At 48.1% G+C, this 14,945-nt stretch overlaps 6 protein-coding genes across 6 annotated transcripts; 4 read left to right on the top strand and 2 right to left on the bottom strand.

Annotated features, from left to right (window-relative positions):
* Nucleotides 1–159: 159 nt before the first annotated feature.
* On the bottom strand, nucleotides 160–3,852 carry ASPGLDRAFT_51899 (sporulation-specific 71 family protein). Its single transcript, XM_022547634.1, has 4 exons — nucleotides 3,642–3,852; nucleotides 3,174–3,564; nucleotides 949–3,119; nucleotides 160–893 (listed from the first exon to the last, which is right to left on the bottom strand). The coding sequence occupies exons 1-4, from the start codon at nucleotides 3,744–3,746 to the stop codon at nucleotides 336–338; spliced, it is 3,225 nt and encodes a 1,074-aa protein (XP_022396686.1). The 5' UTR covers nucleotides 3,747–3,852; the 3' UTR covers nucleotides 160–335.
* Nucleotides 3,853–4,123: 271 nt separating this feature from the next.
* Nucleotides 4,124–5,158, top strand: ASPGLDRAFT_51898 (GLTP domain-containing protein). Its single transcript, XM_022547633.1, has 4 exons — nucleotides 4,124–4,337; nucleotides 4,397–4,455; nucleotides 4,510–4,628; nucleotides 4,692–5,158. Exons 1-4 carry the CDS (start codon nucleotides 4,214–4,216, stop codon nucleotides 4,984–4,986), a joined length of 597 nt encoding a protein of 198 aa, XP_022396685.1. The 5' UTR covers nucleotides 4,124–4,213; the 3' UTR covers nucleotides 4,987–5,158.
* Nucleotides 5,159–7,008: 1,850 nt separating this feature from the next.
* Nucleotides 7,009–7,923, top strand: ASPGLDRAFT_894019 (uncharacterized protein). The gene has a single exon (XM_022550466.1). It carries the CDS (start codon nucleotides 7,131–7,133, stop codon nucleotides 7,608–7,610), a length of 480 nt encoding a protein of 159 aa, XP_022396684.1. The 5' UTR covers nucleotides 7,009–7,130; the 3' UTR covers nucleotides 7,611–7,923.
* Nucleotides 7,924–8,103: 180 nt separating this feature from the next.
* Nucleotides 8,104–9,656, top strand: ASPGLDRAFT_51897 (putative integral membrane protein). The gene is made up of 5 exons (XM_022547632.1): nucleotides 8,104–8,389; nucleotides 8,447–8,563; nucleotides 8,624–9,006; nucleotides 9,059–9,123; nucleotides 9,174–9,656. Exons 1-5 carry the CDS (start codon nucleotides 8,237–8,239, stop codon nucleotides 9,584–9,586), a joined length of 1,131 nt encoding a protein of 376 aa, XP_022396683.1. The 5' UTR covers nucleotides 8,104–8,236; the 3' UTR covers nucleotides 9,587–9,656.
* Nucleotides 9,657–10,706: 1,050 nt separating this feature from the next.
* Nucleotides 10,707–11,499, top strand: ASPGLDRAFT_39292 (uncharacterized protein; the record flags this gene model as incomplete). Its single annotated transcript, XM_022545055.1, has 2 exons — nucleotides 10,707–11,402; nucleotides 11,449–11,499. 2 exons carry the CDS (start codon nucleotides 10,707–10,709, stop codon nucleotides 11,497–11,499), a joined length of 747 nt encoding a protein of 248 aa, XP_022396682.1.
* Nucleotides 11,497–12,456, bottom strand: ASPGLDRAFT_51896 (uncharacterized protein). Its single transcript, XM_022547631.1, has one exon. The coding sequence runs from the start codon at nucleotides 12,146–12,148 to the stop codon at nucleotides 11,771–11,773; it is 378 nt and encodes a 125-aa protein (XP_022396681.1). The 5' UTR covers nucleotides 12,149–12,456; the 3' UTR covers nucleotides 11,497–11,770.
* Nucleotides 12,457–14,945: the final 2,489 nt, after the last annotated feature.

Below are 14,945 nucleotides of genomic sequence, written 5' to 3'. Positions count from 1 at the left end.
ACTGTTGATGTCTGTATGTCTTTAGGTTATCTTTTCAGAAAGACTCGGAAGAAAAGGGGCTGTTTAGCTCCTTCTCCAATGCCCAATTAATAATTACGGCGATAAGGAGGCGATGAGGACATCCTCAGTATTTTACTGTCTAAGTATGGAGGAGAAATGGTCACCTGTGTGGTATTGGTAGTACCAGGACATTATATGAACCAGAAGACTGCCTAAGAACTGTGAATTAATCAAGTAAGACCCGGTATATCATAAAGCACCAGGCAAATTATAACAATGCTGAAGTGTGTATCGTAACACGAACAGAAATATAAATATCCCAAGAAAGAATAATCCTATCCCGCCGAAACAATCCTAATATTCTCATGCTCCTCCTCTTGTATCCTATCAATCTCCGACGCAATACTCAACACCCACCGATCCTTCTCCACCCGACTCTTCGTCTTAAACACAATCGTTCTCCCATGGACACCCAGCGTCGACACATGTTTCAGCGTCTGCTTCGTCCGCCCTCTCTTCCCATACTCCTTCGCCCGGAAATAGTTCTTTCGAAGAGGTTGCCAGATCACGAATGTGATTGCCGTGTCGTCGTCGCAGGTCGTAAAGACGTCGGGGGAGAGGTATGCACGTGGTAAGGATTGGTGGCCTGGGTTGCTGTTGTCGAAGGTTTGGTTTGCATATAAGAGATCGTTGTCTGTTAGTAGGCCTGAGTATATATAGCAGTCGCTGAGGTCTATAGAGGTTTCTAGTTCTTGGTGTATGTGGGCCATTTCGACGCCGTTGCGGCTTCGTAGTGAACTCCGGAAGATGAGAAGCTTTCCACCGGAGAGAATGACGTTGCACCGTTTGAATGTCGCATGCCGGCGTGGCTTGCGGTAAAGTTGTCCGGACATCTTGAAATTGGTAGTTAGTATCAAGCTTGGGGGTATACTAGAGAAGACGACATACCTTGATTGTCCGACAGTGGGATAAGGAACACATATTATGCAGGTGCGGCGATGCCACTGCCTTCTTGACTTCCCATTTCAGGGCAAACTGCCCGATGTGCGACTCAACCTCTTCATCAATATCAAGCGCCTCTAGGTTCTTCTGTCGGACAATTTTCAGCTCAGCTCCATCAGAGGCAGTACGCTCTTTCCAGTATTTCACCAAGGCATTCATCCGCCTTATCCACTCATCTCTGGTGTCCTTATTGTATGCTTGAAGGCGAATGATGAGATCATTGTCTAACAGCATCTCAAAAGTCCTGTCGTCGTCGAACTGATCTGTTGCACCATCATCCCGGTGCGTATCTCGGACATCCGGGTTATACTCGACATCTGGCCCTCTTTCGATATTTGGATCTGCGGGGCTGCTGTTGCGCTGAACTTGTCGTACTTCTTGTACCCGGCACAGATCAATATACCCGTCAGAGTGGCAGATGTTGTGAAGGTTCCTGTGAAGCTGCGCATAGGCTTCTTCGTCGTGCCTTTTCAGGTACTCCTTGTTTCCACTGAAGGTCCATCCGATATCGCCGTTGTGCAATGGGAATGGATCAATGTCGTAACAAAGCGGTGCTTCGTTCAATATCTGTTGTGATGACGGTATATTCGACGCATTGGTGGAGGTCAGCCTTGGGGGAGGTGGTGGTAATGACTTTGCTGGCCTGCAGAAGAAAAGATAGTGATCCTGGGTGAAGAAATAAAGTCGTTTGAAGAACATTCTGTTCAACCGCTGATGAACCCCCCTCTGGGATGTTAGGCGGACCAAAAAGCCTTCCAGCGGTGGTGGCTCATCCTCTTTCGTGCCCTCATGCTTGACGGTGGTTGAGTAGTGCTGTCTAGGCCGCAACTCCAGTTCATGCGTATCCTGCATTCCGATTGATCCATACATCCTTTCCTCATTGACACCAAGTACCCATTCGAGTCGGTCATACCGTCTCCAAGCAAGACCCATTTTCTCAGACTTCGACCATTCGCGCAATACATCTGCCCATTCTGTTCGATTTTCAAGCATTTCCATACAGCCGCGTATTATTACTGTAGCCACATTACATTCTTCAGGATGAGCCTGGTTTCTGTCTGTTTGTCGATCCTTATTTTTCGAATTGATGGCGGCTTCGATTTGTGCAAAAGGATCTTTGAAGAGGAGAGAGACGCCGAGATCCGGAACCGTTATCTGAAGGGAAGATGGCCTATCCCGGCCTAGTGCCTGGCACATGAAGGTATACCATTCAACCGCGTGTGCTGTCGACTTTGGGCGTACAATGAAAATCTTGGTTCCATGTTTCGAAGGGCGCCACATCACGATAGTTTTGTCCAATGAAGAATAGAAATTGACCCTTGTTCTCTTGTTGTCCAGAGACACCTCGTAATAAGGAGAGATCTTCGTGCCTGATTTTTGTACCTCTGGTACGACCCGGGTCTTGTACATCTGTAGTGTAAATGGTGCATACTCTTCGTCGGCCATTCGACAAACCACCAGAAATTCTCGCCATTTATCTACGACTCGTGTCTCCATTCGCATGCTGTCGTTTTCGGTGTAATCATCGGGAAGGTCTCTCTGCATCGTCTGTTCGACTCGAACAAGCATCCGTTCCGCCTTGATGATTTCGCCGTTTTGCAGTTTTCGTCGACGCGGTCGATTCGCTGAGATACTATCGTGGGTCCTGGATAACCTCGCAAGAAGCCGTTGTTGCTTATCCAGGATATTGTCATCGAGACTGTACTTGACCATCCTTTTCTGGCCTCTTATCCCCTTTCCAATGGCCTTTCCATTGGGGACACTCTCTTCCAAGTCGGTCCCCTCACTCTGAGGCTCCTGTTGCTCAAGGGTGGGCTGTATTATCCTCTGGATTCCTTTATCTTTGGGTCCCGATTTGTGTCTTAGCAACGCGGTTGTTGACTCGGACTCGCTTGCGGATGCTATGGGACTGGACTGATCAGTCTCACCGGTGCTGGGAACTTGCAACATTCGCAAGCTGGGTTTCTTGACGGGCTGTTCTGGTGGTATTCCTTCCGTCTCCTGCCTGTCCAAGCCTGTATCCGTACCTGTGTTCGCGCTTGTGTTCGCATTGGTATCCGCACCCAGGCCGTCTACACTTCCTCCAATTTCGCGGGCAGTCATATAAGACGAGGCATCTTGGATATTATTAGTTGGTTTGTTCCTGGAATCCATTTCCCTTGGGGAGGCACCTGTTTCTGTGGTAGGCGTGGTCATGGATTTACCGGTCCGTCTTGAGGTAGTGTCCACTTCTTCCGAGCGCCGGGACGATCCTTGTCCATTGGGTTCATTGTCCTGGTCGTCCTGGTCTTCCGGTGTCTCTTCGTCTTCCCAAGAACCATTCTGGTTGTCCTCCTGCTCCGGACCTGAAGACGATGGATCGTTATCGGTTTCGGGGGTGTCATCCTCGTAATGCACGACAACCGGGTCCGCGGAGAAGCTAACGGTCTTGGACGAATAGTTCTTGAACTTAATACCTGATTTATACCATGATTTCCTGTGATGCTGGAGCCAGCCTTCGGGAATTGGCCCTATGAAGAATCTTCTGTTCGTCACGTGAAGGTGGTGGGGAGAAGCATGTTGCTGGTTGTGTCAAAAAAAGAAAATCGTCAGATCCCTTGGCGCCAATGCCTATGCAAAACACATTGAAGATCACATACCAGCTTCTTGCTCGTGTAAGAGTCGGGCTCCAGGCCATGGCGTTGCTCATGATACACGGCGCCAGGAACCACATCTGGTCGATCAGGGGCCTGTTGAGTGCTCATGGCACTGGATTGGAATGTAGCAACGCAGCGAATATAACGACACGACGCATCGACAGGACAACGAGGATTGCGTGTCTATCTGTTGAGTCCTGTTTCTTCCTCCTTGAGATCCTGACCAGTTGGCAGAGTGTCAGGCACCGAGATTTAGGGATCTCCCAGATCCAACGGGGCCAATCTGCCCCTTCTTCAATTCTAGACTATGACATCATGATCAGCAAGGCTGGTCTGTGTTTGTAATGTTTGCTGTGGCTGAGCTGTTTGACTTGTTTGGACTGTTTACTCTATTTGCAACACGGGGTTGCGTTGCCCCACTGGGGCCCTGATTGGCCGCCCGCTTGCGTGTCCCACGGCCGCAGCAGGCGGTGTGTGTGTGACAAGTGTTGATAACTGTCAATTCCCTACTCCTATTCTCTCTTCTCTCATCTGTACAGTTTGCTTCTCTCACTTTTCATCCCATTTGAATCATCATGTCTACCTGGTTCGACACTATCCAGAGGTCCTTCGCGGACGTCCCTGTTGATGCCGCCAACGACAACGGAATCTCGACCACTGAGTTCCTTGAGGCTGCTGAGTCGCTGACCACCTTGTTCGGTGAGCTAACGGCCGTTGATCATGTGTATGCATCGAGTCTAACTGTTGTCAATTGTCAGATGTCCTCGGTTCCAAGGCATTCACCCCCGTCAAGAATGACCTGGTTGGCAACATCAAGGTCCGTATAGTTCACCCCGCATTGCACGATAACAGCACCTAACCCCGGTTATAGAAAGTCAAGGACAGGCAGCAGGCTGCTCCCGCCGAGTCTGCAACTCTGCAGTCTCTCGTCGTGAACGAATTGAAGGAGAAGAAGCACACCGCCACAGAGGGATTGGTCTGGTTGGTCCGGTGAGTGTTATCGCAACCATCCCCTCCTATGCAGTTAGAGCTAACCACCTGGGTCATCAACAGTGGCCTTGACTTCACCGCCCAAGCCCTCCGTCACAACCTCGACAACGCCAGCAAGGAGCTCGCTGACTCCTTCCGCGAGGCCTACGGCAACACTCTTAAGCCCCACCACTCGTTCATCGTCAAGCCCATCTTCAGCGCTGCCATGTCTGCTACACCGTACCGGAAGGACTTTTACGTCAAGCTCGGCGAGGACAATGCCAAGGTGCAGTCATCGCTGGAGACGGAGGTGGCGGCCCTTCAGCAGAGGGTTGCTATCCTCAAGGAGTTCTTGGACCGCAAGGAGGCCAAGTGGTAAACGATAATACCAGAGTAATATGTTGACACGAACCTCGCGTATCCGATATGTAGCATAATATTTCGAAGCGATGGTTAATTGTTCATGTAAATAGCAGTTTGTCAATTCTCAATGCACAGTCAGACGAATCAATCGAATCAATCCAGATAAGGGACTTACAGTTGCTCTTTCGTCCGATTTCGTAAGCTAGCAGTGCTCATGCTACTCTGAACAGAGGAGAGGTTTTATCAAAGCCTCGCCCATGATGTCGAGAACTGCATACAAGTAGTAGTAGTAGTAGTAGTACAGAGTAAAGTACCCACTCAAAGACCTGCCAAAACCAACAAGCAAAGACAGCATGTGACAGACAGCCATGCAAGCCACACCAACTACCACTCACTTACAAACAGCACAGCCACGCATCTGTCTCCCTGACGCGTTTCCGTGCACAATTAATGCAACCGTTCCTAGGCAGCTCGCGTTTATGCTGTTTATGCAGAATGCACATAACATTCAACACCCTTGTGCCAGATCCGCATACTCTGCAGACAGGGAAACTCCGGGGGTACATCTGTAGATCAAATAAACGAACATGCACCCCGCACTTGAATGAGGAACCGAGTCTGGGTCTATTGTTCTTCTGGGGATGGTAAATCCCCCGTTTGTCTCGGGCCGATCTGGGGAATCCTTGTGATGCCGAGGTTCGGGGTGAACATGTGTTCTGATCTCTATGGGGTACTTTTCGCGTGGAAGCAGGGTATATGTTGTATGAGAGTGATTCTCTTCGCCTGTTTTCTCGTAAGCAATGTTTATGGAATAACTGCAAGAGATTCGTGTAGAGGTTGTGAGAGAAGAAATCAGATGACGAACCGATGAGAACAGAGTATCAAAGTCCCTACCCTGTACATTGAATAAACATGCGGTCCCAAGAGGTCAGGATAGGCTTCCACCGAGGCATCATTGAACTGGCTTGGCCTGACGCGTTGACTGAACAGAGTCTCGTAGTTACTATGAACTCGGGTGATATAGGAATACCCGCTGCAGCGAAGGATCTCACTATTGATATGAAAAAAAGAATCGAAGTGTGATGACTGTGCTATATTGGTGAAAGCAGGATTCATTACATTGAGATTTAACTGTCCACTAAACCTATGGCTTGGAAGATCAAGTCTAAAAATATGTCTAATTGTTCTTTTGTCCAAGTCATCGGTTATCTGTTAAGTACGGAGTACTCTGATACTCTTTTCCACCTTCCTATTCCTACCACGGGACGTCGATCTTTTAAAACAACGCCAGTTCTACGCATATCACTTTCAGTTATTGGCGTAAATAGTCCATTCCTGGAGCACAAAGCCAAAGAAGCGCCAATAATACGACAAAGATCGATAGCCTTAACAATTTCCGACGAAGAAGCCATGCGGACACAATTTATTTAATGAATGCATCCTAGGTCAAGAAAATCAACGTGAAAGCAAACGTTTCGGAAGTAACATCGGAAAAGGCCACGGTCCTAGACAGGGGATCTAGTAGTATATAAGCGGGTCCATTATTTATTATGCATACTCATAGGAAGCTTTTTACGGGGCACATACCGACATGCCCACAGACATCTACAAATAGTCTATCCCTGTCTAGAGCGCCAAGGAAGCGATGGAAGGCACGCAGAGCCGAGAAAAGACGGGCCAAATTGAGAGCTACAGTATCAAAGGATTGTGACAAAAGCCAATTACCAACTAATGTCAATCAGCGGCCAACGATGAAGCACGAGGGCCAATATTTTAAACTTTTAGCAGGTGTCAATCGGCATTTCAGAGTTTGGATTGAGCTTCGATAGGAGTTTCCTGAAACGTCGACGGAAGGCGTAATAGTGACAGGACCCTGAACTTTGGATTCGGTAATTTGAACTTTAGACTTTGTACTTTGGACTTAAATTATGGGATTACATGTAATACATGAATACATACAGAGTACAGAGTACGGCGAAGGCGATTTGATTTTCGATCTTGTACCCATATATGATGAGATAGATTATCAATGATTAGAGCGTAATTACAATTACAGTATTGTGGCAAGACTAGGCAGCTGGTTTCGAGTCTAATAATAGATGGAGTGCGTGAATATTATCGCATCAACTTCCGGAGGCTGTACTCAAGGCGAACAGTGCAATGCTTAATACTCCAGTGCTTGTTCACTGCGTCACTGCGTACTTGTACCTGCATACGAATTCCATAGTCAATATTAATAGGAAATACAAATCGAGGTTCACCACCGCGGCGAACCACGGCATCGGGCCAAATACAGTAAGCACGTTCCACAGAACGGTGATGAAAATCGAAATACCAACACCAAGCCTTCATTGGCCAATACAAGCGGCAGCTTGGCCGAAGAAAGCAACCATGGACACTCGGCAATTTATATTCTATCCGGTCAAGTTTAGCGTGCGGCGGGCTCCGTGGTTCCCGGGGACCAAGCCAGATATCTCCCTGCGATCCGACGCTTGGACGCTGTTCCTTCTCGCCTATATGTTCCCTTTGGGTTTAGTGTGGGCGATATTTCCTGTGTTTGACATGGTTTTTTGTGTTTATCGAAACGGTCCAAGCGCATTCTCTGAATGGGGATTAGCGTGGCCTCTATTATTATTATGAGTCGGCTGTCAGACAAGGTTTCGTCACGTGCGTTTCAAATGCCTGTCGCTGTCGCATGATGTGGTTGGTTGGTTGTGTGAAGGCACGGGGGATGGCTGCAGGCTTGGATCATGTTTCTGGGGTTGTCCGAGATGAATACGTACTTGTATGTGTATGTACGAAGCACGTACACAACTCGATCCATGTATCAATTTGGGTTTATTATGGTTAATGCTCCGGCGTTCGTCTGAATAGTACTCCGGACTCTGTACTCCGACGTAGTGATCAATAACTCCTTGACAAGGCGCCGGAATTATGTAAATAACAAAAACACCACCTAGAGCTCTGGGCTCATCCCCACCTGAATGGAACCGGCCCCGTCCGGCCTCTGTAAGAAAAGGTTGTTTGCTCCTAAAAGGCACTGGTAATCCTTTCCGACAGCGGGGATTGTCTCTAATAAGACTCCTGGAGCCGCTCTTTTTGTTTTTTTTTTGTTTTTTTTTTTTTTTTGTCAATTTACATTTGCTTTCTTTTTCGTTCAATCCTTACTTTTATATTGTTTGGAGATCCGTCTGGCTCTCATATGAAGTCATAACAATCTAGACGGATTTCCATACAATGCATGTGATGCCCTCGCGCCCTTCAAGATGGTAGAGTTCGCCGGCCGCAGTGAGTCCATCTTCATCGTCACCATCATATTTCTCGTCATTTCGCTTGTCGCCGTATGTCTGCGATGTTTCGTCCGGTTAAGGCTGGTACGGGCCTTTGGGTGGGATGATGGGTTGATGGTTGCTGCGATGGTATATGATCACTGGCACTGAAACCAAATTACAATCTGGATACTTATTGTTTCGCAGGTTGTGAATATCTTGTTTGCATTATGTGGAATTATGGGACCGATCTATGGAATGGGACAGACCTTTAAACAGTTGGACATAGTGCACAATTTGGAGAAAGTTCAAACGGCTATGTTTGTAAGTGGTCCTGCGCAACATCTTAGGGAAAACATCACAATCTAACACAGCATGAAATAGTGGTGGTGGCTCGGTCAAATGTCCTACGTTATCGTCGTCGTCCTCGCGAAAGTGTCAATTGCGCTTGCCCTCCTCCGTCTCACCGTCGCAAGAGTACACACCATTATCCTCTGGGTGGTCATCGGCTTTTCCATCGTTATCGGACTCGTCTTCTGGTTTATATTGACCTTGCAATGCACGCCGGTTTCGTTCTTCTGGGAGAGAACAGGCACGGGAAATTGTATAGAAACCGACTACCTTATCGATATTGCCTACCTGTACAGTGTGGTGGCTACGGTTTGCGATTTCACACTGGCTCTCTTGCCTATTGTGTTGGTGTGGAATCTGCAGATGACTACCAAGACAAAAGCTGCTTTGGCGGGTATTCTTAGTATGGGTTGCGTGTAAGTTGTCTTCTTGTTTTTCTGAATTCACAGGGTATCTAACTTGATGTAGGTCGAGCGCAGCAGTCATCGTCCGCATCCCATATCTCCACTACTACAAAGACCCTGACTTCCTTTGTAAGTCCCTCGACACAGCCCATCGAAATCCCCCATACTAATCCACGCAGACGCAACAACCGACATCTCAATCTGGTCCAACGTCGAAGCCGGCCTAGGCATCACAGCCGGCTCCCTCGTCACCCTCCGCCCTCTCTTCCGCTGGTTCCGCGGCGACAGCTACGCCCGCACCTACGGCGCAAAACACACAACCGGCAGCATCCCCCTCTCCAGCATGAACGGCAACCTAACCAACAAATCCCGAAACGACCCCAACAGCAACCAATATTGGCGCTCGGATCTGGTGCCGGATAATGCGCAGGCGACGGCTATAACGACTTATGGGAGCAAAGGGAGTAGTCAGGAATCATTGAATCCGACGCAGGGCCAGGGCCATGGTCATGGTCATGGTCATGATCCGGGGTATCAGGGGAGGGGGGTTAATGTTCAAAAGTCTTTTTATGTTTCGACGGATTTTGTATAGTATCATGGGTAACACATTGTATCTTTGTTTGTTTCAGGTTCTCGGGATGTTCCAATTGGGTGTGCACTGCGGTATTTTCGATATCGATGTTTACTTGAAACTGTAGGAAAACACTAGATCTGAGATCTAGAACTGGGCGGCCGTCGATAATCACGCCAGAGATACGTCGATTGTCTAAGCTGAGAGCATCAACCAGCGCCCGCGTCCACTGTATTACAACTCATCAATTCCACTTTTGTCATGAGCACATAGCTCTGACGGAAGCATGAATCGCACTTCGTCGATCAATCACTCTCCGCTGGTTCGGGGATGTTTTGGATCGGTCCGACGAGCCAACAAAAACCGCCGATTCAAAAGAACACCAATTGACTCATGCGGCGAGAAAATGGTTATAGTGGGGCTGCAAGTCTATCTATAAAAAAGGGTTCATAACATGGTGTATCTGAAACGAAGCTTGTTCTTGAAAAAAAACTCGACAAGTGTCTCGGCAATTGAAGCTTCGGAATGGCTACCGGTATGCGGAGCGATGAGGGCCTTATTCCACACAACTTGTTTCAGGGCGATGCACTGCGTGTGTGTTTCTGATCAACGCGCACACTTGGGGTGTCAATAGTGTAAGTTCTCGGCAATGGCTTCTTACATGTGTTTGTGCTGATGATACAGACATGGGCCGTCTTCCTCGCACACTACCTTTCCAACTCGACATTCCCCGAAGCCATAGAACTTTAATACGCCCTGATCGGCGGCCTTTCTATATCCCAAGCCCCCCTAGTCTCCCCCATCGTCTCACTATCCAACCGGAAACTAGGAACTAGACCAACACTCCTCATCGGTTCAATCCTTGTATTCGCTTCACTGATTGGAGCATCCTTCTCAACTAAAATATGGCACCTGTTTCTAAGTCAAGGACTATGCTTCGGATATGGCATGGGATTCCTGTAACATCACAGCCACGTCCATTCTTCCGAAATGGTTCTCCAAAAGACGTAGCCTCGTCCTTGGTATAGCCACATCTGGCGCCGGTGTAGGCGTTTTGGCGTATAACCTGGGAGCTGGGGCTGGCGTGGAAAGCGTGGGATTACCATGGACATACCGAATCCTAGCTTTCTGCTCTCTCGCAATGAACCTAATCTGCTCTGCCCTTCTCAAAGACCGCAAGAGCCCGACTTCAGCAAAATCAGAAGGAAAAGCCTTCAACTTCCGCGAATACGCACGCATCCAAGTCATTCTAGTCGTCTCCTGGGGCTTCCTCACAGAACTAGGCTATATCACGCTACTATACTCCCTCCCCAACTACGCCATCTCAATCGGCCTCTCCGCGCGCGAAGGCTCCGTCATCGGCGCAATGCTCAACCTAGGCCTCGACGTCGGCCGCCCCCTAGTAGGCTACTACTCCGACGTCCTGGGCCGCATAAACATGGCCTCAGTAATGACCTGCACCTGCGGCATCCTCTGCCTAGCCCTCTGGGTTCCTGCAATAACCTTCCCCGTCCTAATAGCCTTCGCACTCCTCAGCGGCTCCGTCACCGGAACATTCTGGTCATGCTTCGCCCCCATCACCGCAGAAGTCGTCGGGATGCAGAGGATGCCAGCTACGCTGGGGATGATATGTTTTTCATTGGTGTTGCCGACGACGTTTGCGGAGCCGATTGCGTTGCAGATTGTGGGGAGTTTTGGGTATTTGAGTTTGCAGGTTTTTGTGGGGTGTGTGTTTTTGGGTGGTGCGGTTTGTACGTTTGCGTTGAGGGCGTGGAAGATTTATGAGATTGAGATGAAGGCTAGGAGTGAGATGGAGATGGACCAGGCGCAGGTGCAGGTGCAGGGGGCGGGGGGGGGGGGAAGGATTTTTGGCTTACGCCTAGGAGGTTGTTTATGACGAGGAGGGTTTGATTCTGATAGCTATTTCTGCATGATTGTTGGGGCATTGGGTCATGGAAGTCAAAAGTTCTAGTTGGAGAATGCATCCATCATTTTCGAGAAAAACCCGGCCTTTCCACCCTGGTACAGTGTCATAGCATACGCCAAATCCTGCCGTTTCGAGTTCTGCAGTGCCGACGACAAAGTGTATCCCTCAGTCAATCCCTTCTCCCTTTCCTTCTCCATGACTATCTTAATATACTGGTCCCGATCCACAAGATTCTGTCGACTCTCTTCATCCTTCGGATAACTATTCTCATCATAATTTCAAGGGGCGTCCATAGCACGTGGAATCGTCGTAGGTGTCAACGAAAACTCCGCCGCTATCTCCCACGGCGCCGCAAATGCACTCTCCCAATCAATAACACCAAGTAACCGCCACTCATCATCGAAAATCATATTGTTGTGTCCGAAGTCGCCGTGACATGGCGGGAATAGACCTTCGTTGCGGATAGACAAATGGTCTGCCAAATCATTGATCAAGTGTCTAAATGATCCGACAGAGGCATGGGCTGCCCAGGCTTTGAAGAAGTCAGTGGCTGTATCTAAGGGTCCGCCTAGGCCGGGGATGGGGCCTTGTTGGTATGTGCCATCGGGGTTTATGCCGGTGATCGTGCCGATTTTGGGGAGTTGGATTTGGGACATTTCGACCTGATGATATCAATATCAGAAATGCTCACTCACATCCGCATTTGGGGGGAAGAACATACGTGGACCTCAGCCATGCTAGTAAAGACGGTCGTTTTGTACTCAGCCGGAACCTTCATCCCAAGATCCATCCCGGCATTCCCTCTCAAACAATCCATAAGCATGAACGACGCCCCGACCTTATTATCAGAGCTCGCGTCAAAACCATAAATAGCCGGAACCGGGATATTTCTTTCCTTCCACACCAGTTGAATCATATTATATTCACATTCCTCCATGGCCCTTTTCTCCTCCGGACTATCCTCCTCCTTCCACGGCAGACGCGGCATACTAAGCCTCACCGCCCATCTTACACCGTCATCGAACTCGATAATTCGGACCATGTGGTTATATCCAGAGCCGATGTCAGGTAGGAGTTTTTATTGCGTTCCGTTGCGCTTGAGCGAGGCGTACTCGACAAGGGCGTTCCAATCTGTGGAGTTTAGGAATCCTTGTCCTCGGAGGCGAACGGGGTTTGATTCTTCGAGGGTGAAGAGACAGGTCCAGCGGTATCCGGCGAAGGTTTCAGTGTTGTAATGTAGGTTTGGGGCTGTGTGGGTTGGGGGTTGTATTGACTTACCGGACATATTGATGGGATGTATGGGAACGGCTCTTGATGGAATAGAACAGGAAGCAGACAGTATTTATTATCCCGAAATTAAGACTGACTTAAACTGGTAAAGAGAAACCCCCGCTACGATCTCAATTGCTGATAGCCGCATCTTTGTTAGTAGCAAGCAAAACCGCATCCAAGCCACGTCAGTCATAGACCCCAACAAAGAGAACCCTTATTCTCCACGAAGTACGGTGTAGATCTGAAGTATGTATTTTGACCAGCTCTTTGGCTCTGTCTCGTTATCTGTCAGACGTATAGGATATGATAACCAGAGAAGGCCAATATTGTGTGTGCTTGCGCCTGCTCTCGTGGCCAGTAAGACATCGGTTTGACGTATGCAGGTATACTTTCAGAGCACAAGTGTCGGTGTAGGGGTTCCAGAGAGAAATCTGGGGGTATCACAGTCGGGACTCTGCAGACTATGGACCGATTACCGGAACGATATCTCCCCTGTGTTCTCGTGTACGGAGCCTAGTAAAGGGCGGCTAGCCTGATGTCCTAGAATAATACATATGCCAGCCAAAGGCTCGATCTGGATCGACATAGTATGTACCGTCATACTCTCGCCAGTAAATACTATGTTAATCCTCATGAATGCGTCTTGCGCCTCGATTATCCACGCCGGGATACGTAGTCACCGTGTAATATTTGACCTAATAGTAGCTTTGCTGAGCGAAATATGCCAGACACTTTGGCCGAGAATAGGATTGATCGTAACCAAGCCCTGGTTCCTGATAACTCCCGCCGGCATATTTTTCTTGAGGTTATGAAGTTGGTCTGGTAAATATGTGAGCCTTTGATGGATACACTGGAGAAAGTCTATTTTCATACCGTCGACAGCATGGGCTTCCACGAATCTCTGCACGGCATTGGAAATTCGACTCAAATTTTTGGGCAGTGCTTCTGATGTCAAACCAGATGAACAACAGGTTCCAATTAAAGAGGACAATAAGGCGCAGGCTCCTTAACCCCCCAGCATGTTTTGTCATTCAGTTGGATGCCACTGCATTTACTGAAATATACATAGAACACATGCATCAAAGTTGTAATGTCTCTGGTAGACTAATTCCATCCACTCTTAGTCACCAGATATTGGTGATACGCATAGTATTGTTCTTTTCTTGGTATGGATCTGAGGCACTCGGCAATTCCTTGAGGTCAGTAATTCCTTGGCCAATCGCTTTGAGTAGATTGGAAAAGAGCCCTTCATGTTTTAGTTCGAATTAAACATCATCCATGGTCCTCAGTTAAATGGTGCATAAATTCAAAGCACTTATAGTGAGGTTCAAACTTCCCTGGGTGGACTTGTGTTTCAATTGCATACCCATCGAGGAGGAAATAAGACCCCAGGGCGTTCATCCAGAGACCGTCGATCATCGTCTTATCAGAAGCGGGAGTTGTTTTCTTGTAAAGGTCTGGGATGACCCGAGAATTCCACTACTGTAACAGGTCAATATTACTATGCTATGCTTGACAATTCTTTTTCGGCTTGGGGACGGCACTCACTGGATAATAAGTTTCGACGGCCTCGTGTATGCGTCTGGCGGTCGCCGGATCCACGATGATCAAGATCAACGGCAGGATTGGATCTGCAAGAACTTGGTTTATAGTCATTCCTCAACTATGCTGTAATTTCATTCATGGGACTTGAATATCTCTGTATATCTTGAGGTGTGCAGAATTCCAGGGCCGAAGCAACAACAAGTGTTTTATTGTAATCAAATTCGAAGTTGCGTTTCCGAAATAAGTACAAGAAGTAATGTGAGGGCAAGAGAAAGAAGAACCTGAGAGTGAATCCCCCTACAGGATACCCATTGCGCGGTTTATCTAGATATTCACTGGCAATGGAAACCACTTCTTTTCTATTAATCCTGCTATCAATGCTTGCCTAACGGCATCTATCCAATTTGGCATAGTTTCTGTTTACTTTAAGTCAAATTACCAATAGAAGATTGGTTGCAACAGCACCATTAGGACTCTCGTCGTCCGTGACATGATACGGGTGTTGCTGAATAGTCCAACTGTCAAACAGTATGGACCAATTGCCGCGAAAACAAATTTTCTGTATGCATAGAGACTATTACAGCTACATCAGGAGTATATATGACCATACGATGTACCTTTTTGTGTTTTTTACAT

The sequence above is a fragment of the Aspergillus glaucus genome (assembly GCF_001890805.1).
Source record: "Aspergillus glaucus CBS 516.65 unplaced genomic scaffold ASPGLscaffold_26, whole genome shotgun sequence".
Taxonomy (NCBI): domain Eukaryota; kingdom Fungi; phylum Ascomycota; class Eurotiomycetes; order Eurotiales; family Aspergillaceae; genus Aspergillus; species Aspergillus glaucus.
This window is presented reverse-complemented; position numbering and strand designations above follow the sequence as displayed.

Excerpts from the sequence above, each read along its gene's own strand:
- ASPGLDRAFT_51899 (XM_022547634.1), bottom strand. The coding sequence starts at position 3,746 with ATGAGCACTCAACAGGCCCCTGATCGACCAGATGTGGTTCCTGGCGCC. Across the intron at positions 3,565-3,641 it reads CTTACACGAGCAAGAAGCTG|CAACATGCTTCTCCCCACCA; the intron begins GTATGTGATCTT and ends TGACACAACCAG. Across the intron at positions 894-948 it reads CCCACTGTCGGACAATCAAG|ATGTCCGGACAACTTTACCG; the intron begins GTATGTCGTCTT and ends ACCAATTTCAAG.
- ASPGLDRAFT_51898 (XM_022547633.1), top strand. The coding sequence starts at position 4,214 with ATGTCTACCTGGTTCGACACTATCCAGAGGTCCTTCGCGGACGTCCCT. Across the intron at positions 4,338-4,396 it reads GTCGCTGACCACCTTGTTCG|ATGTCCTCGGTTCCAAGGCA; the intron begins GTGAGCTAACGG and ends GTCAATTGTCAG. Across the intron at positions 4,629-4,691 it reads GGATTGGTCTGGTTGGTCCG|TGGCCTTGACTTCACCGCCC; the intron begins GTGAGTGTTATC and ends GGTCATCAACAG.
- ASPGLDRAFT_894019 (XM_022550466.1), top strand. The coding sequence starts at position 7,131 with ATGCTTAATACTCCAGTGCTTGTTCACTGCGTCACTGCGTACTTGTAC.
- ASPGLDRAFT_51897 (XM_022547632.1), top strand. The coding sequence starts at position 8,237 with ATGGTAGAGTTCGCCGGCCGCAGTGAGTCCATCTTCATCGTCACCATC. Across the intron at positions 8,390-8,446 it reads GGTTGATGGTTGCTGCGATG|GTTGTGAATATCTTGTTTGC; the intron begins GTATATGATCAC and ends ATTGTTTCGCAG. Across the intron at positions 9,007-9,058 it reads ATTCTTAGTATGGGTTGCGT|GTCGAGCGCAGCAGTCATCG; the intron begins GTAAGTTGTCTT and ends AACTTGATGTAG.
- ASPGLDRAFT_51896 (XM_022547631.1), bottom strand. The coding sequence starts at position 12,148 with ATGTCCCAAATCCAACTCCCCAAAATCGGCACGATCACCGGCATAAAC.